This window comes from Perissodus microlepis, chromosome 17, assembly GCF_051167445.1.
Source record: "Perissodus microlepis isolate ML-2025 ecotype Zambia chromosome 17, ASM5116744v1, whole genome shotgun sequence".
Lineage (NCBI taxonomy): Eukaryota > Metazoa > Chordata > Actinopteri > Cichliformes > Cichlidae > Perissodus > Perissodus microlepis.
Genome location: NC_140477.1, coordinates 7,327,147 through 7,348,756, shown reverse-complemented (window position 1 = coordinate 7,348,756; position 21,610 = coordinate 7,327,147). Strand labels below are relative to the sequence as shown.

Sequence of the window (21,610 nt, the reverse complement as noted above, 5' to 3'; positions counted from 1 at the left end):
CAGCACCGCTATTATGAAACAGCGTGAAAAAATGCACAACTCTAAAGTTGATTGAAACTACGCTGATGACGTGGACGCATGGCAGGAACAATCAGCATTATGTCATGGGAGTTTGGGGTGTACCTGAAGTATTCTTTTTTAATCTGTTGGAACGGTGTGAAAGCAACTCTTAAGTTCTCATAAAGGCTGCTGGTGTAGTAGGCTACGTAATTTTGAAAAATGCATGCCCTTTTTAGGTAATACTCGCTGCAGTAGAAGAACATCTCCAAAACAAAACCAAGATGCGTACGCTGCTTATGCCACATTCTTCTGAGGAGACAGTGCGAGCCACTTCTGAGGCAGCAGCTCAGTAGAACGATGATACGTTTCTCTTCAGGCTTTGATTGCATGCACACGTTCTAACAGGGGAGAGTAGGCTTGCAGTGATATTGCGGAATTTCTGCTCCTTGTAGCTGCTTAAATATTGAATGACTTTTGTGTGTGTGTTTGTTTACTCCTCAGTTATGGAAAAAAGAAGCCAACATGAGTGAATGATTTAGTGTTCAGTTCGGTTCAGTAACACAACAGCTCAACGCTTTTTTACTGAATAAGAAGACTAAAGTGGCACATTTCCAACATTTGCAGATACAAATTAGTTTGTTGTTTCTTGAACAAGAATTGTGGCATCCTGGAGCTGAATGGTAAACAGGCAGGCATTTAGACCTTAACATAATTAAAATATCAACATGTAGTAACACTTTTACTGAACTGCGACACTGCTTAGCATAGAGGTGCCATGACAGTAGCTAGCCTATATGGAGTGTCAAGGGGCCAATAAGACGTCCCTGTCCTCATCGCCAGCTAATCAAGCTGGCTTGATTACTTTCCATGTGCGTCTCTCCTCCCTCCCTCTTCCTCTCTCTCCCGTTCTCTCTCTGTCAGGCCTTGACACGTCCTTGTTTAGCTCTCCTCTCCTCAACGCCTACCCCCCACCCCAGGTTTTCCCCCCTCTTTGATTAGCCGAGACATTTGCATGGTCACTACACATTTTTCATTTTAGAAGTCATTATGCATTAGTGGCTCCTGATCGCCCGCCTTGACTAATCCTGATGAACTGAAAATCACAGCTGAAGGTCAACTTCCAGCCGGCCCCGCTGCACATTCATATTCATATTCAAACAAATCCTGCCTCCATTGTTCATTAGGGTCTTAGAGAGAAGGGACTCCATCTAAGGTGGAAGAGATGGAGGAGGAGGATGTTGTTGTGGTACATCTCTTTTCTTCTCTGGACTCCTCGATGCAAGAGTACAAGAGAAAATGCACAAGGTGCGGAACAAAAGGCGTCAAAAAGTTGCAAATTAAACAGTCCACGTGTAATTATGCAAATGCTGTGCTTACACCTTCAATGCTATTAACCCTTATAGGTATATTTGCAAGGTAAGTAATTACCCCCGCAGTCACTCCTGTTTTTGTGTTAGATGCCATTACAATGGGATGCGTGCAGCCGAGAAACAACACGAGAGATGCACTCATTAAGACTATTAATTGGGTGCTGGCTCAGAGATGTTTAAGTTTACAAAAAAAAGGGGGGAAATAAACGATGCAGGCGCAGGATTGCATCTTTTTTTGGGGGGGGGATTTAGCACAAAGTATGCAGATGCATATATTTTCTGCATGTTGTTTCTAACCATTTTTTAGTTTAGAACTGATAAACTATAACCATTCAAAGTCAGGGATTTTAGCAGCAATGAATACAACTAAACAAAACAGAAAAAATCAATAAAAACAGAAAGCAACCAAGTTATGAGATGAGGAAGCTCTCTTTACGCTTTTATTAACTTTTTAGAGACATAATGGGTGATAATCATCTTCATTTCACTGCTCCAAACAAAAAAAAAAAAATAAAATAAAGGAAGGGGAACCAAAAAGAGAGAAAAGGCAGAAGGAAGAAAGAAAGGGGAGAAAAGGCACTGGCCCACGTCTATTGTGAAGTGCAGCACAATGCTAATTCCAGCATTTAACTGCATGCTTTTCTGCTTGACGTATCAGAGGCTCCAAGATGAAAGCAGATAAGTAATTGCTCTCCTGGTTCTTATTCTTCACTGACAACCCATAAATTTAATTTTACACACACGTTCATTTACATTTTCGAGTATATGACATGATAATTGCAGGAATATAACACCTCCATTCTGCAGGATACTGCAGGAGGGCTTGATTGACATGAGCGGTGAATTGAAAGGAACAGGAGGCTGAATTGCTTCTCCTTGAAATGATTTTGCCACGAAGGGATAAAATTAATGAGCATTTAGAAGACGCTGGCAGTGGCGTAAACATCCGTGCACCGTGAATAGACTCTCTTTCGTAGAAGCAGAGCCGTGATATCCAATTGGTCTGTGCCTCTGTTTCTCTGTAATCCAAAAGGATACATTTCCAGTACTGCAGCACCAAAAAAAAAAAAAAAAAAAGGAAAAGAGAAAAATTATTAATGGTATTTATTAAATTGTCTGAAATTAGCTGCAGCTGATGTCGCCACTGGGGACCTTAAAAAACAGAAAAGGTTAGCCTCCTGGTTTTAATAGTGCAAATTTGGATGGAGAGCAGCAAGCTAATGAGTTTTAAAAATGGCATTTGAATGTAACACCAGCTTTATAGACATTTGTAAGAAAAAAAAAAAAAAAGTAGTTAAAAACTGCATATTTTGAAACATTTGAGCTGCTATTTATTTCCGCCCCTCGTTTTAATAAGCATGTGGAGCTACACTGACATGAAGGTGGAGAGGGTAGAGAGTAAAACAAAAGCCATTTAAATTGGCTGATGATGAGAAAACGTTGCTGGGGCCCTCACCAGAACAAGCAGATCATTACAGCACGCTTGTCACACCTGCACCCTATATCCAGCCTCTCCAACACCCTGTGAAAGGTCAAGCTCATCCACAGAGAGCTCAGGTATCTCTTCCTGAGATGGCTCGCACAGTTGTCTATCCTGACCAATGGACACTTCCAGACATTACACCCACTGTGCGGCACTTTATCTGTGAGATACGTTTTTTTACGAACAAACTCAAATGAGCTAAAGCAGAGATAAAATATATCAGAGTTCTAGCTCGAACAATTAGTCTAGCAGAAGGGAATTCCTATTATTTGATTTTATTCCATCATACTTAGCACTAATAAGCAAGCAGGGAGGTAGGGGGTGGGGGGCAGTGAATAAATGGCAGTCAGAAACACTGAGGGGGTTGGAACATGTGGCTGTTATCAACGACATAAGTTGCTGTAGTACTGAACGGGGAACTGTGTGGAGCTTCAGACACGGCTGAGATAAAGGCAATGAGAAATGGAAGGGTCCTAGTCGGTAATTATTGTGGATCCTTGGCAGGAGAGTCACTGCTAATTAAGCCACACGATTCATTTTACACATGAAAAAGAAAAAAAAAAGATTAAGAAATCTAGAGAGAAAAGAGACAAACCTCTCTACATGTAGCTTCCCTACATTTCCTTATTTCATCTCAATCTCCTAAGCATCCTAGGGGTGGCACGGGCCACAACGCCGAGCAGACCTCCACCGCAGTTTGTGGACTTCTGACCTCTCAACTCCATTTCAGTTGACACTGCTCATTTACTAGCCAATTACTGCCAAATGTGGCTGGGCGATTATTGATAGCTGGGACTCTCCACCAGAGGACCACCAAGGCGACAGGGCGAGCTGGTGTGGCTTGCACCTGACTGAGAAGTTTGCAAGAGGCCTGATTGCGTTTTCTATGCAAAATAACACACGCATACATAAGAGTGATTACCCTCAAATGCATGACGTGTGTTCAGCTTAGGGAGATCAATACTGTAGATTGTCAGGACTGAAGCTAAGTAGATTACTGAATGTTTTCCTAAATCAATTTCCATAGCAGTTTGGCAGCAGTGCATGGGAAGTGCAATTTATCATAACATAAAGACCCATCATGTAAAAGCCTCTAATAAAAAAGCCCAAGGAGATTGGAACGGGCTTAGCACAATTTCCATATTGATTTATCTCTACACGAAAGAAAGTCACTGATTAAGCGTCTTGAATGTAGTGTAGCTGTGCGACATTGTGCACATTGTTTGTGTCACTATCAGTACAAATTGTCACACCTTTATCATTAAACTGGCACAATTCACTCCCGACTGATGCCTCCCTGCAGGTGCACACAGTTCAAGAGTAAATGGGAGCGACAGAAAGAGCAAGCGGGAGGGAATTATAAAAGAAAGTGCAGAGAGAGGAGAGAACTGTAATAGAAAGAAAGTGAGAGAGCACAAGTGAGAGCAGGTGGATGTGGGGTGCGTGTGTGTGTGTGTGTGTCGGGGGTGGGGGGGTTACTTTCCTCTGATGTTGCAGGTAATATGGCCTCCACTGGATCAGCCTCTTCATCAGTGACACACAGTAAATTACAAGTGCTTCAAGCAGCTCAGTGAATTATAGTTCATCACTTGGAAAGGCTTTCCCCCTCACCACCAGGGCCCGGGCGTATCAGATCTGCCGGTTAGGATCCAATTAACACCCTGGCCAGAATCATCTGATTGCATGTGTAAGGGCTGGTATAACTCGTTTATTGCACCCATGTATCTTCTGTCACAAGGTAAATTTGTTGCTGCTACATCAAAGGTCTGAGCTACTTTTTTTTTTTTTATCCCTCCCTCTCACTTTCTCTTGATCCCCCAAACTCAGCTACCTCGCCTTGGGGTAGCATTTCAACTTCTTTTGCATCACAATGATGAACCTGCTCTGTCCTCGCAATTTAGCAATCTTGTCCTGTAGGTGTTGTAAATGCAGGGGGAGGAAAAAAAAGAAGTAGGGAAAGAGGGAGATGAGGGTGGGGGGGAATCTTGTTTTCTGGTTACAAAAGCAGTAACCAAGGGTGTTTGACTTAAAATGTGCTGACGTTTTTCCCCCTCTTTCTCTCTCAGAGTCAACAGAAGTTTTTCTCATGAATAACATAATACTCCCCACCCCCCCAACACTCTTTTTTCCCTTCTTCTCTGTGATAATTTTTCTCTATTTTCAGATCCAACCAGAGGGGATGCGGAGGAAAGATATATTCATAAATGTAAATGTGAAGTAGCATCCTTTAGCCACGCAGACTGGAGTTGGCTAACTTATGCTTAAGCCTGGCGTCACAGCCCTTTTCCCTGCATCTATGTGTGTGTGTGCGTGTGTTCCGGATGAAAGCCAATAAGCAGATGAGTGCTGCTATTGAGATGATATTGGTTCAGTGGTGAAATGTGTGGACCTGACCTTTAAAAAGTGTGACACTTCCTAGGATGGCCCAGTGCCCGCAGCCGGTGTGACTGGCCTGGGCAGGAAGCTGCAAATTTACAGAAAACACGGCTAAACCAACATCTCTGCCGATCCATAAACCAACCATAAAACCTTAAATATTTTCATTCATAGCTGAGCTTTGCACAGATGGAGCTGAGGTTATTAGTCTTGTAGAAAAAGTAGTCACAGCTCGATGGCATGAAAGGTGACACAGCAGCAGTTGCAACACTTGCTCAGGGCGAGCTCTCAGATTTTGCATGATTTAGAACTGGACGTTAAGTAGCAGGAGGTGGGGTCGGGGCGGGTGGATGCCATCCAACACAGCCACTTGCAAGGGTTTGGGGTCATTCTGGCTATTTTACACGTGGCTCCTGAAGCAATCATGATAGGAGTGAGGAGTTTATTTGAGATGTCTGGTGGATGGTGAGCCAAAACCTGCACCCAGCAGGTGTTACACTAACAGAGCTCTGCTCTGTTTCTTATCGATAACGATCAATAGGGCCGCTAACAAACACGTTCTGAACAAAGTCATTTCGGGCAATGTAAAACTTTAAGCAACTGTCGCTGTGCTTGTGTTTGTGCAGGCTGTGTGTAGATGCATGGTGCGAGCGAAACAACTGTCAGATTCATAGGCCTCTGTAATCCTCTCCGCCTCTCCTTGTCCGCGTTTCTTTATTTGTATTCCAAATGTCAGTGTATAAATGCCTTTCAGAGAGGGGGGGCTGGTATTGGCATAGAGAAGAGGAGAGCGAGGGGAGACAGGAGCAGAGACGAGAGGGTGTTGTGTGCCTTAGGAGAGCCGTGTAAGCAGAGGCAGGGGATTTACAGGAAGAAATAGGTGTTTATTGAGTGCTCCCGTGGGCTTACTGTGTAATAATAGACCTGTCACATTACGCAAATGTGGAAAAGCAGCTTGTGTGAGTGTGTTTTTGTGTGTGTGTGTTTTTGTGGCTGTTTTATTATTATTATTATTTATTTTTTCACCCGTACATGTGAATTTGTGTGCATGTGAACGCTAGAGCTGCTTGCCTCCGCATCATCAACTTCTGAGAAGCAGCGACAAGCAAGCGGATAGAATTAGTCAGGCGAGAGCCTTTAGCCGCTAATACGAGTAATTAAAACTGCAAGCCGAGGCACTTAGATGCTTGTGTACTAAATAATTTACATGCCGTGATCTATGGATCATTTCTCGCTCTTAAATACCAAAGATGGAGAACAAGAAGCAGAGGATTTATCAGTATCTCTGCCATAAGCAGGATGTCATGGTAATATTAATCCTTTTCCCACTTTCTGCTGCGCTAATCATACAAGGGGATCAATCCGCGTGATTCCTCTAGTGGAAAACATGTAGCTTGATTGCCAGTGACTCTTATCTAGCAGTGAAGCTAATAAAATATTGCGCTGCAGCACCCATTGTGGCCTCATAATCCAGGTAAATAATGCAGCTTTATTGAGTAAACTCCCTCAAGACAAGAACACAAAAAATGTGGCATGAGACGAGAGACAATAAAAAAAGAAAAACAAAAAAAAAAAAGCATTTTAATCAAGTAAGAGTTTCTACCGCTTTATACTGATATTTGCACAAAGGAGTAATACAGTTAAAATGTCATTTGAAATGAGTGGATTCAAGCAAAAGCACATCCACCGCTGGAAAAAAGAAAAAAAAGAGAAAACAATCTGGGGCCAGAATGCACCGAGCCCTGTTTGTGCATCACTGGGTGAGCTGGCAGCAGTGCCTCTCCTGTGACAGTCTGCTGAATGGAAACTTTTTGGAACAAAGAGGTGAGGATGTTAATAAAAGCTGGATCAACAAATGGATTAGCTGGAGCCGAGGACAGGCCGATCGGCAGGGCCCTCTGATTCATATTGATTCATATCGTCAACGAGTCAAGAATGGAGTAAGCAAATGTAAATATTCAATATTTACCATCTGCTGGTGTTATTAGAGGCAGGGGCTTGGACGTGGGCTGACGGTTACGATGCACCCACACAGCTCTCGTTCAATATTGTTCTTCATGCCATGTACTGTACTTGGTGACTGTGCAGGCATTTGCAGATCAGATTCCCATTTGTTTCAATTTACTCAGTTTGGCATACATTTACTCAAACAGAGAAATCCAACAATAAGCTTATTCTTGATGAACCCCCTTCGCCACAGCTAAAAATGGAAATATATAGTAGAATAAATAAACATGCCACTGCAAGAGAATATACTGATAATATTAATGCTTTTGATGAGCCCCAGTCAAATTATTTCAAGGAAGGGAAGACTTAGTCCTTGCCAACCTTATCTCTCAGCCAGTACGTAATTAGGCACACAGGGGTGTGACTCCAATTGAAGGTGTCGCCATTGTTAGACTCTGTGAAAATATCAACGGGTGAGGTTAACGCCAATTTCCCTGTTATTAATGAAATGCACAGAGCTCCTAATGAGGTAAACCATTGCTCCTTGATAGTACTTATTAGCCGAGTGGAGGGCATAAACTCCCACACTTCAATTTCAAACGGCTAAAAATAAATTAAATTTAAAAAAAAAAAAAATCCTCTAATAAAAACACAGAGCAGATGTCAAGGGGCCTTACATAATTTCGAGCAGGAACTGTCTAGTTGACTGAATGAAACAAGTTGCTGGTGTGAGAAAAGTGTTAAGAGTAGGAAGACGGAGGACTGAAAGGACTGTTAATGTATATATGTGCGAGTGTGGCGTCAGCGCGAAACTGCGCACGCGTGTCTGTGCGTGTTTGTGTGTGTGCGCATCTGTGTACAAGAGTGACCTTTTTCAAAATCACTGGCATCAGATATAGACAGCTCTACAAATCAATAAGGTAAATTAGCGTTGAAAAGTGGAAATGAGAGGAAGTTAAAATTAGCTGTCTGTGTAACCCACTATCCAGGCTGACGTGGCTTTCAAATAATAACTAGCCTCTGAATTTTCTTGTGTCAACAGCATTATGGATCCAGTGTAGAAAAGCCAATTTGTCATTGTACCACATAACCTTGGGATATACTTGTGGTGTATTTGTACAGTTTCATGCATCACATACTCGAAAACAGGCAAATGGCCTACAGATGAAACAATGCTCCTTGAGATCTGCCTCTGTTGTGTTTCTCTTGCGTCTATGTGACGCTTCAGCTTCCCGGGGACCCGCTTGTCCAGACTTTAAGATTCCAATGACAGGCCCAAGGATTGCGTTGGCAAATCAAACACACTTTGTGCAACAGAGGAAATCTTCTTTTCGGGGGAGCATGTATTATGGATGGACTTAAGAGATTAGACAGGGAGCTGCTTTACCTGCAGTGGACGCTGCTTGTCCTGACTCTTTGGAGATTTCAGGCCACTGCCTGGCTGCTGCAAGAGTAATTGCCTCGCTGCTTGTAGAGCCTGGGAAGAAAAAACACAAGACAAAAGACGGTGTTAAAAAAGAGAAAGAAATAGAGAGAGAGAGAGAGAGAGAGAGAGAGAAAGAAAGAAAGGTGCAGAGGAAAATAAACTATTAGATTTCCTAAGGCTGATAGTAGAGATAATTCAAATTTTCGCGGATGAAAACAGTCATCTCTGAGCGAAAGGCCTGTCAAATATCACCTCTTCCATTGTGACGTGGTTAACACTATGATATGTTTTAGTAACAATTCACAGAGCTGTGAGCAAGGATAAATACAGTTTGTCTAAAGCAACCCTGAAGAAGAGGGTGGGGAAGAGGGTGAGGCGGTGGGCAGGAGAAAAAAAAGGCAGAGTAGAATTGACCTGTCTAGTGTGTGCTCAACTGAAATACCCACTTCTCTCTGCAAATTACTGCCACATTTGCATATTCATAATATCAATTTGAAGTAGAGGCAGCACCATGTGAAGTGTCCCTGGGAGCTGTAATTAAAGTTGACAAAATCAACATCAGATTACATTTAGAGTGAATTAACTAGCAGCCCAGGTTTTACACTATGCATTAAGGGTGCTTATGCGCAGCGGATGGGTGATAGATAGAAAGATGAATAGATCGGTAGAGGACGAGAGGCCTTTCCCTGCCTGATGAAATTAGTTCGCAGCTGTTTACACATGACATGAAAAATTAGAAAAATCCTGTTTGTAAATTGCGAAATTTGTCATCAACACCCTTTGATGTGTTTGCCATACATCGATATGATAGGAATCAGAGAGACTGCTGGGATATGGCGTAATTTATTTCTCTAGGGTTTGATGGGATTACAGACACCCACCGCCCGCCCCCGCCTGCTTGTGTGCGCTGAATGCGTGCGACAAGCAAGCACCAGCTTCACAGGTAACGGCGGCAGCTGGGCTAGCAGCTTCACTCAAATTCTTCAAGAGCAGATGGATGAAAGAGCCTGGCAGAAAAGAACATTGTGCACAGCTGCTGCTACTACTGCTGCTGCTCCACACAAGCGTGTACCTTGTATTGTTCAGGCCCATGAGCATCAAGTGGGAGTGGAGAGAGAAAGGGGGGGGGGGCACATGCACACAACACAACAACTTCACAGGTGTTTGGCTTTTTTGATGAAAAAAGAAGGGGACGAGGAGGAGGAGAAGCAAGAAATGGGGGGGGGGGGGGGGGGGGGGGGGGGGGAGTAAAACTCAGATGGAGAGTGACACTTCCTCAGGAATCAGGGATGCTCATTTTATTTTCCAGCGCTTGCCAGTATCCATGACAACAGCTGCCTTGACAGGGCGTGCATATGGCGCAGCTCTGCCAGCTGGTGGGAACAATGTTTGAACTAGTACATTGAGATCCTGAGCAAACAGGAGGAGGAGGCAGGAGAGAGAGAGAGGGGAAAAAAAAGTTGCCCCATCTTAACCCCTTTGGGAATGCAGACAACCCCCTCGATCAATTATGAAAAGACAGAACTGGAGGGAGGGGGGGTGATTGTAAAGGTGGAGGTGGTGCTGGTGGTGGTGTGGGGGTTCTGTCTGGCTGCTCAGGAGGAGCCAGGCTTTCTGGACTGAAGTAAACAAACACATTACACTGGCACTGGGTCCTAACTGCATTGATCTGTCTCCTTGGTAAGATGAGCCTAGTTGCCATTGCTTTGTGGGTGTGCATGTGTGCATGTGACATCTGTAAACTGAGCCTTGGCCTTTCTTAGGAACACACACTAAAATACACATTAACACCTGCAGCATGCAGGCACAGACAGCCACATAAAGTTTTGTTGACAAACTGGATGTGAAATCAAACACTGCTTGACTCTCTTTTTCCTGAAAGACAACACAAATTCTCTGAATGCAGCCAATCACATCGCTAATTAAAAACACAGGGCCTAATTAATCTCGCCATTATTGGTGAATCAAAGTAATTATCAGGCTTATTGAGTCCTGCACACAGTAGTTAGAGGGAAGGCTGCTTGATGAGTGCAGCTCAAGGTATCTGTCAGGGGGAAATGTTTATCTGTGTGCGAATCAATAATGACTCGCTGTGTTATACCCAAAGTCAAGAGAGCCACTCAATATATTTCACACAGTCACGAGTACAAAGACAGAGATGTTTTTAACTGCGCTTCCAATATCCACGCCAAGTAAATACCGAGGGAGGTGCAGGCGTGAGAGGTGACGCATGGGGGTGAAGCGGAGAGATCAACTACACCAGGCTTATTAGAAAAGAAGTCTGCTCAGACTGCATAAAGAGTCCCTCTCCAAACATAACACAGACCTTATCAACACCGGCCAAACTTTTCCAGAGTGGTTTGTCATGTCTCAAACTGTCTGTCACCTCTTCCGTGGAAGTGGGGTTAGCTATTTTTCAGAGAGCCTGTGATGGTGTGGAAGGCAAGGGAGGAATAAAAGTCCCGTCCCCTCACTTTCGCTGGCTCTGAGTATTCTGCCATTACAGTAAAAAGCACCAATTTGTGCCACCCACTTCCCACTCCACAGAGATGGTAAAGCTGAAGCCCATCTCAAAGCACAAAAAAGCACCAAATGCCAAGGAAAGTCATCAAAAGTTTGCTGAAGAGCTGCTGGAGCGGACAAAAACACAGACGAGTACAGACGCACCGTCTATTTAACCTGGGTTGCTATGCACAAAAAAATGACATCCCCAGTCTATTAATGCACACATTGTATAAACAGCACAATGTGACACATTCTTCAGAATGAGAGCGCTAGCCAGACAGAGAGAGAGAGAGGGAGAGAGAGAGAGAGAGCCAGGGCCTGCTATATAAATAACAAGGCACTCAGAGGCATATTTGATGTTGATATCCATCACTGAGGTTGGAAAAAAAATAAGGAGGAGGGAAAATAACACAGAGCAACCGAGACCGCGACACGGGGATCCTTATGAAAATAAGATTCAGCCCAAATGGATCTGGTGTAATTGGTTTCAGATAGTGAGGTCGGGAGAAAGGCGATACAGGCAACTATTATGCGAAATGAACAGAGAAACAAGAATGTTTACACAGGCATTCCTCTTCTACATTAATAGGCATGCAGAGATCACCGGCGAGGAAGAAAAGGAGAGAGTGAGAAGGGGCTGACAGAAGGAAGGCGAGAGAGAGAAAACTGAAAATAAAAAACCTCATCCATTCACCCCTCACCTACAACTACCCCCCCAGTCTCCTAGCTCTATACAGAAATACAGTTCTATACAGAACTGGGTAATAAGCTACAGCCATCATAGCACACCTTTGTAAGGAGCATGCAAAGATCTTAAACAAGCATGAAATACATTAGGAGGCCCTGTAATACTGGGCCAAACCATTACGAATCTCCAGATTGCTTATTGCATGTGGTGGTGGGAGAAGGGTGGGGAGTGGGAACAAAAAAAAAAGTCATCCACTAAGAATGCCACTTTTTCAAATCCACCTGGAGACTGCACAATACGCAGCCATGACATTGGAATTGGATATATTTGAAGGGCTGTGACATTGTGTTTGGACAGTGTAGATCACTTCCTGGCTCCAGTCACATAGGGAGTTGTTGTTATTAGGGGGATATAGCCAATATTGGAATGATGACACAGGGATGAAATAAGCTAGCCTCAACAGGTACTTATTTACAGCGCCCAAGCCTTGACAGGATGTTTGCATGTTCCAGACAGTAGCTGTAAATAGTTGTTGATCAGTACGAAACAGGATTGCATCATAATAACACAGCCTTTCTGTGGTGCGCGGAACAGATGTTATGTGCGTATGCATGGGTGTGTATGTGTGTGTGTGTTGTAGGGAGTAAAAGGGCTGCTGTTCAACACTCGACTGTCGGCCAGAACAACTCCAGTCACGCTGACAGCTTTGACAACTCTCACACATACACTCTTGATGCATACGCACACACAGTACTGCACCAGCAGGCTTATCTATCTGCTTTCAGGGAACACATACACAAGAGCGAGGTGGGGGTGGGGTGGGGTGGGGGTGTTTGTGGGGAGGGGGTGTGTGTGCAGAAAAAGAAAAAATATGACTCTTTATCAAGCTAGAGGGAGTCACATGCCATGAAAAACAAGGCACAAACAGTTTAAGCTGAACAAACAAACATGGCTGATTGGACTGAGGCAGCTGGCCCGCTGGCAGGGAAGATATGCGCTGACACTCCATACCAAAATATTTACACCCTATCTCCTTATATAAGTGGATTCAGGGCAGATGGATGGATGGATATGGATTTGGAGGGGCTGGCTGGAGAGGATAGACAAATGAGAGGAGAAGGGAAACAGGATAAGATGTCCCATACAATGTTTGAATGCAAAAGTGGGGCCCGGAGTTTGTGAAAACAAGCAAAGTGCGACCAGAGAACAGCACAGGGTTTCCATGCAAGAACAGGCATAGCTTTGAGATTACAGAAACCCTTTTGAAGTTGAAGCTGAATTAAACTGAGCGTGAGTTTATTCAGGCGGGCCACAAAATCAAGCTCAGCTGCAGTCCTGGAAGCTCATCGTAATGCAGGGACTGCTGAAGATCCCATCAGCCAATTCAAATGCTATCCCCACATCAATTAATGGATCAGCTGATACTGTTTCCAGCATACAGTTGTTCCACATCTGCAAGCCGCTTTGCAATCCACTTCCCTTTAATTTCATCATGTCCGTTGTCACTGATGCCAGCTCTGCTCTGCTACTTACCACCTGTCTTTTCTTGCATGTTCATTTAGTGGCAAAGAGGGCCCAGAACAGACACAAAGAGGTTCTTTTGACCACAGAAGCTATGGCCGATAAATCAAAGCAAAGGCAACAAGCCAACAATAATTCCACAAGTAAGGGTGAGAACACTGTGAAACTTTCTCTATCACATTAATGCATTTGCTATCAATTTTAAGCCTGGTGTGTGTAAGATCACAGTACACAGATGCTGCTGATACCACTCGCCTTAAGTAACTCAGTCACAGGAGTTGAAAGACTCTCTTCATAAAAGGTCAGGATTGATGACGGTGCCTCGGTGCATCAACCGTAGCTCCAGATCCTGTTCTCTTATCACCTCCACAAAAAGCCCAAACAGAGCAAAACACACAGCTGGTTTTAGTCAACTCCGCCTGGTTGAGTGGTTGGATAGAAACTAAAAAAATGATGACTTCTTTTGACTGCAGATAGCAGCATGCAGAGTTAATGCAGGTGTTTGGATCTGCAAGCTGCATTTTTAAAAAGTTATAGAAACCTATGGGTGAAATCTTAGAAAGAAAGAGTAGAGAAAAGGGGAAGAATGGAGAAAGTATGAATTTGGAAAGTATGTAGGAGTAATGAGCATTTTAATGTATGAGCCAATAAATCAACAGTCTGAAGTGAAAAAGGGACCGGGAGAGAGAAGGGGAGGGAGAGGTCCATGGAGAATCTGCTTGGGCCTCAGGACAGAGGTAAAGCTATCCAGCAGAACAATGGGCTTCTGTGTCCCACTCTGCTACCTCTATCTCAATATTTTCAGCAACTTCAGCTTCCTCTGTCTACATACAGCGGTATTTAGCCGAAAATAGAAATTAGATCGGTTTGTTGTGTTACTTATGTCTAAAACTTATATTGACTGCTTGTACTGTTCATTTCCTTATCGCCTATTTGCTGCACTTGGAATTCAAGTCAAACTCCTTTCTCTCTCGCCTCCCTCCGCCCGCTCATATCACATTGTTCATTTCTTCTTCTCATCTTTTCTTTCTCCACCCTCTCTCACCTCTTGTTTATTGATTCTCTAGATTAAGAATTCTTAGGATAGAGGATTGTAACACACAAGCATCAAATTATTTTTGGGTGTGCTTATTTGCCTTTCCCTTGCATCTATTTGGCCTGTGTCTGTAGACAATTATGCCTACCCAGCCCCAGACTCAGGTGCTAATAATGAAGGACAAATAGAATCGTATGTGTAAACTTCTCCCACTGATGAAAATTTATATTAACTTTCTACCACAGTAAACAGAGCTGCATAGCTACACCGTCCCGGGAGGATTGACGAGATGAATTTGCTCGCTCCTACCCCAGGAAGAAGGCTCGCACTGGAGCGACGAGCGCGAACGGTAGGAGGGGCGCGGGGGTGTCTAAAGCTCCATTGTGTAACCTCACGCTTATTTTTCCACTAACAAAGACAAAACGCGGGTCTGTTTTGCCCATCACAGATAAAGTGTGCGTGTTTATGTCTGAAAGTTGAAGAGTGCATATGCACCGATGTGTCTGCTGAGACACTCTGAGGCCCGTGCCAGCAATAACAAGAGAGCACAGCCTGCTGTCGCTCACTGCAACCACTAACAGTCGCTAACATCCTACCTCCTGCTGGTGTCACTGTAGATATTCTGTGCAAATACAATGGTGTATCTGTTCTAGCAAAGGACGGCAGTAGTTTTTCTACTTTCAGGCTATAAATCTTTTTTTTTTTTACTTGAACCACAAAAGTCATCACAATAAGCATAGCTGCTCCTCGACTTTATAATTTCTTACTTTTGCCAAATCATATAGAGATAATAACTGCTTCTATCCATTGTCTCAGTGCACCTCTTCCATGCTTCATCACCATTGAAACACAATTTACCCGCACAATGTACCTGCTTTCCTTGTGCTGTTTCTCAGCCGGTGGCTTGTCTTTAGTGTGACCTGTGCTGTACAACTCCATTTAGATAAGATGACAGCAGGACCATTCAGCAAAGGTCTTTATCTACTGCTGTTCCAAGGGAAGTCCTTTAGAGCCTGACAACAGCAAACCTCCACAATACACTATCACAAAGAGCAAGAAAAATAGAGACAGACACAGAGAGGAGAAACTGGGAACGTATTTGTGTGAGTTGAGCAAGACAAAGGTGTGTGTATTTGAGAATGACACAATTTGTGTGAGGTCAAATCTTCTCTTTACAAAAGCAAGCCTGGAATTAGCTATAGCTTTTATTCTCTGTTTCTCCCACTGCATTAACATTGCAAAACACCATGTTCATATGCTGCCATAGAAAGGTCAGGAACAAATTAGAGCTCACAGCAAATCAATAAAAAGTTGTTCCGAGTGACCCTTTTTATCTTGTGAAGAAACATTTCAATTGGTCTCTTCCAGGATGGCAATGTCTCTATACAAGGGATCACTTAGAGGTTTGGGAAGAATGAAAATAATATGAATCATATGCTATTGGCTTTGTGGTCATTACATCTTAGCACCACCACCATCAAAAACATCAAATGAGGTGAATATCATTTGGAAGAATGGAGTTCCAGAGGCTTGGTGAATCTATGCCAAGTTGTTTTGAAGCTGTTCTGGCTTTAAGATGCTTTTTCCTTTAATTTGTCACCCGTCTCTACATGGAATAGCTCTTTTTGCGCCTGATTTCATTCTCAGGTGATTATGGCTCGTCTACTGTTCACAGTTCCCGGCAAGTAGAGTTCACACAGCTGGATGAATAACTGATATGTAATGTGGCATTCAGGCCAGCCATAGTTCATTTGGAAAAGGTGCTGAGCTGGGTGAAAAAAACTGGAACTATGGGAAAAAGACCCCAATTGCTTAGACCCAGTTTCTAAAAAGTAGTATGCTGATTATCCAGAACATGTTGTATATACATTATATTAAAAATAGAAGTATTCGCCTTTTGCTTACTGTAGCTATTAAGGAAGCAAAAGCACACTCTTTTATATAAATAAATAAACAACCAGAGGTGATTAGTAAATAATCAGCACCCTGCAAAATGCAGACACCAGAAAGGATCAGCGTGTTGACACAAATGTGTGAGTCTGTGCACTGTACATAAGATGCGTGTGCACAAACAAAGTCCAGGAGCATAAGAATAAATAAAAGGTTAGGTAAACCCCAGCACACCTCAGCTGGAGCATCCCTGGTAGGTAAACTGCATTTAAGTGCATTCCTCTCCCATTATACCACTGATAAAAATACCAAGTCAAAGCTCACACAAAACAATCATTAGGGAAAACAGGAAAGCTACTGAGTAGCAGTGCCCTACACCCTTCATGCCAAGGAAAACTCATTTAAAGTGGGGTGATATCATTTAGAATCCTCAGTATTTGTTTGTGAGTGTGCATAAGCAACTCAAGCCTTAAGTGCATCTGTATAAGACCCCCGTCTTGGGGGCTCTGCTGTTGCAGGTCAATAGTATAAGTGTCTGTCTGTCTCATCCTGCAGAGCTCAGGTTAAGTGTCGAGTCTAAGTGTTGCTCTCTCCTGGCGTCATCGAAAGAGAGCACCCTGACCTTAGTGAATGAACTCACCTCACCCACACATACGGCAAATTTTCCAGGCAATTCAAGCAATTATTCTGCGTATAGATAGCAATCACAAAACAGCATATAAATTACTATGCGTGTGTGGCCTTAGATAATCCGTTGCAATGATTTTTACGTGTTCTTTTTTGCCCAACCGAATTCAATCCAATTTTCCTTCCACTAAAGCAAAGGAGCACAGACTTTTAATAGCCATTTGTACACGTTTATGTGACTACTTGGTCTTGCCATTAGCCCCCTGTCTCCTCATCCAGGCTTGCTCTCCATTGAGGGCAATGTATCTTTCAGTGAATGCCTCACTTCCCCGAAAGATCAGCTCAATAAATAGCCGCTGCATCTGCCCGTGGAAGGGCAATGGATCACCTTCACTCCCCCTGTTCTTTCTCTCAATCTCTTTTCTTATGTAACACCTATCTTGTCCTGCGCTCCTTCTCCTCCTCTCTTTCTTTCCTCCGATCTGCATTGTACCTCGGCGGTTGCCTTGTGAATATTCCAATTACAGCAATGTGTGTTTGACCTTTAAGTGAGCAGCAGAAGATATAGTTATCTGCCTTCCACTCAGACACCCAGCGTCTATCAATCAGTAATCCACCCTCCAGCCCCCACCACCCTCACTAGAACAGGCTACTAGACTCAGCTGGGTCTGGAGAAATGTGTGTGTGTGTGCACCCGTGTGTGTGTGTGTGTGTGTGTGTGTGTGTGTGTGTGTGTGTGTGTGTGTGTGAAAACTGAGAAAGAGATGGAGAGAGGGAGCTATCATGGGCACAAACTGTGACAGGGGTGAGGTAGACAAAGAGGCTTGGAAAGCTTTACTGATAAAAAAAATGTAAAAAAAAATGCATAAGGTTTGTGCTTGAGTACATAAATGTATACCACACAAACAGACTCACACAAGAAAGAAAGAAAGAGATGTTAAACACTTTTTTTCTTTAATCTGCCAACAGCCTGACTGGGCCTTACTTCCATAAACAAAGACTTTTCCAGCATCCTATATCACGCTTCTAAGAACAAGCAAGCGTGAGCAGAATCATACTTCTTTAGTTTCATTCTTGTGCCCACCCTTTTTCCAAAAGGCTAATCTACATCTTTCATTGAATCAAGAATGGAAATTCACAAGAAATGCTTCTTTTTCAATTTCATGCTGAAGTAGCTCAAGTTAGTGGATGTAATTTCTCCTAACAAGAAAATTTATCACTCTGTCGCACTCTTAGTCTGGTGACTATGTGAGAACAGGGCCTCCGTTTTGCTTTTCTTTCCCCCCCCCCTCTCTGGGCTTTGATAAATGTGCCAAAAGCATGATCATTCCCTTCATAGCACTCCATACAAGGACAGAACAATTACAGTGGGTATTAAATAAATAAAACCTATGGCTAAAATTTGTATGAAAGATAAATGACATAATTTAAGACTTTGATAAAAACCTTACAAAATTAAGTAAGGGCTAAGCCAATGGGCGAATGGGGGTTGTTCTATACAAATGATAGAGACCTCAACTTCTGAGTCTAAATTATGCGATACTCTGTGAAAAAAAAAAGAAAGTTCCAGTTATTTTCTGAGGAATTTTCTCCTCACACATTTAAAACCTGTGCCAACAAAGAAGTATTTCCTTGCTGTGACAGAAATTCTGGCGAGGACTAACGATGCAAGAAAAACTCCTACAAATCCATTTGAAGTTTTTGTGCAAATTAGGATTATCGGGTTCACGCTGAATTGGATGATGAAGTCCAAACAGGTGAAAAGGAATGCACAAAGAATAGTATCGCAGAAACAATACCACGCATGGCCAAGCCACCAGTCTAATGTATATTTATCATGTAAACTTCTGATAAATGCATATGCAGAAACAATCAAATCTCTGGCTTTCCATTGGAAGATTTCGCACTACAGACTCAAGCGTGAAACCAATATCAGCTTAGTGTCTACTCAAGCTTGAAGTGCTGCGCCTAGCCCACAAAGCATGTTCTGCATATGCTCATGGGCGTCATTTTTATTAGGGTGGAACAAGCAGCTTTCCACTGCTATCACTGATCAATTCGTGTGAGTTAAGTCCCCAGTGTGGGTAAATAAGCAGTGGTTAGTTCTTGATGAGGAATGGCAGGCTGTCTGAGCATGAACACAGGCTGGAGAAAGGTGGGCCTGTCTATCTCTACTGAAATGGATTCCCAGCGTGACTTCTATTATTAACCTCAGTATATCTTATTCTCTGTATTTACCCCAAAATTATACATTTTAAGTAGCGTCTTCTGACTGACTTTATAATTGTTACATTTGTCTTAATGTAGAAATACAGCAAGCCTGGCATTATTATTATTAAGTTGTAAATGATACAGATAGCACTCCACCTTGACTGCAAAAGTGAGGACCTGACCTTGGCCGATACACTTTTAAAAGCCACCAGCTTCAGCTCTAAAGCCTGCAGTGAAGAGAGCCAAAGCCAGCGCTAAGTGACATGTCAGTTTGCCTGTTTGGAGCTTTCAAATTCCCCACGGCCTGAGCTTATTTACTACATTTGTATGAAAAGCTGTGAAGAGGAGAGGGCTGAGAGCCCAGCTGGCTCTCTTACATATGTATACAGTGTTTGGAGGCAATGTGTAAAGACCATCTCCCCCTCCCCTTGTAGAGCGTAGTGTTACAACTACAAACAACTTGGGAGAAGGATAGAGCCATTTATATATTCAAAAATGGGTCAGGGATGGAGGTAATCGGAGCAGCAGGGAGTGTTAACAAGTGCAACAACAAAAAAAAAAAGAGAAAAAACTGATGATACCTGGAATCTGCACAGATTCGGGCGCTTTAGAGAACGAGAGCACCGGTGACATTAAAGATGCTGCTTCTTCTTCCTAGTCATCTTCTTAACCAGATTTGAAGTCATTTTAATATTAGTTAGAGGAAGGGAGGGGGTGATACACAACAAACCATCGGGCATGCGTTTCAGAGTCTGATTTGTTACTATTCATGACTAAAGCAGAGAGGAACTGTAATACTAGACATGCTTGTTAAATTCACAACACTCCAAAGCTGCCTTCTAGCAAATCCTGTCTTTTGGTTGTCAGCTTAAGACACCCCAGCATATGCATATGTAGGATTTTTAAGCTCTGTTAAATGGATAGCGGTGTCGTGGCCTATCAAATGACTATAAGCCACTTGCCTTTTTTGGGGGGGGGGGAGGGAGAGAACCATTTCCAGAACATGCAGTCAGCAATGCGATACGTCGTATGCATCGGAAAGCACCCCCCTGACACACATGCACACACACACATGCACGTGTTTTCTTCATCCTCCTCTTAACTCCACATTAGAAGAAAACAGAGGCATTTAAATGTATGTATTCAGGCTGTGTGTGACACTAACACTCCACCCCACCATATTAATGACTGGTACGTAGTTTAAGCCGACGACAGAGGAGTGGCAATAAACAATGACAGAATGCTCGTTTTCGATTGTGAGGCCGCGAAAGATGATACACTATTCAACACCGAGCCAGTTTGCAAATAAATTATTGTGAAGGGTATTGAGCTGAAAGAATTGCTCAGTCCCCTCAGAGTATGCCACAGTGTGTGTGTGTGTGTGTGTGTGTGTGTGTATATACGCGTGGCTGTTTATGTGTTTGTGTCTGCGTGAGTGGACTTATAGATCCAGTGCCATTTATTTCCCTGAGTTGGACCAGGGCAGTTAGGGAGGCGTAAAAGGAAATGAGTTGTGAAGTGGCCATTGATCCTGGCCTGCACGAGGTTAGCTAGAGACTGGAGGACTATTGGCCACAGTGTGTGCTGCTGAATGACTGCCTCTTATTTACACGGAGGAGGTTAACGCTGGCTTAGTCATTTATCACTGAGCTACTGCACTATATAAGAAAAAAAGAAAAAAGAAAAAAAGTGTGTCAGGTCAAACATAAGGCCTAATCTAAGCTGAATGAACTAGATTCCATTTAATGTATTCCTATATAATTGCATGGTAATGTCTTTTCTTTCTTTTTATATTTCAGTTAGTCAAAAGAATATCATTATTTACAACTGTAGTAATTTGGATAAAGAGAACTGGGTTTATTCAGGGCAATCTGCATACATGCAAACCATAAAGTGCACAGAACGCAGCATGGAAGAAGGAATTATTGTGGAAGTGGGTTGTAAAGTGGCTTGCATCAACTTAACTAAATTGTGGGATCTGTCAGTTGGATGACTTGAAAGGTATCATCTGAGCCATCATTTGATTCGAACCAGCGCTGAAATCAGTTGATCTGACACGAATGCTGCAGAGCTCAAACTAACTCTTTTCTTGATTCTTTTTTTTTTTAGCAGAAAATAAACAGTTACACTAAAGTCAACTTTTAGTGGTGAACCATATAAACGCAAGCCTGCACGTGCACACACAGAGCAGGATCTGTTTTCTTCTTCTTCTTGTGCCACCTTTAACCCGTATACTCATCTGACCTTACTGCAACTGCTTGAGGATAAGATGCCCGTAAGTGTTTATTTCCAGCAGATTTCCACTATCTCTCTTCATCCTCTCTTCTCAATTCCTCCATCGCTTGCTTTCCCCGCTCTCTTACTGTCCCTTTCTCCTCGTCTCTCTTTCAAGCTTTGCAGCTTGACATTTCGCCATGCTCTCAAGGGACACACCGCACGAAATGGAGTTACTGGGAGAGCGCCACTGTAAATTCCAGAAGGCCACATGTAATGTGTCTTAAACATAGATGGACAGGCCAGGTTTCTGCGA

At 43.1% G+C, this 21,610-nt stretch overlaps 1 protein-coding gene across 9 annotated transcripts in view; it reads right to left on the bottom strand.

The window, feature by feature from the left end:
• Positions 1–21,610, bottom strand: part of foxp2 (forkhead box P2) — a 104,366-nt gene that overhangs the window by 32,876 nt on the left and 49,880 nt on the right. For all 9 annotated transcript variants that reach the window (XM_084909405.1, XM_084909401.1, XM_084909400.1 and 6 more), the window contains one exon: positions 8,564–8,653. In XM_084909405.1, the coding sequence (XP_084765531.1) occupies positions 8,564–8,653 (90 nt within the window). The remainder of the gene's footprint in view (positions 1–8,563; positions 8,654–21,610) is intronic.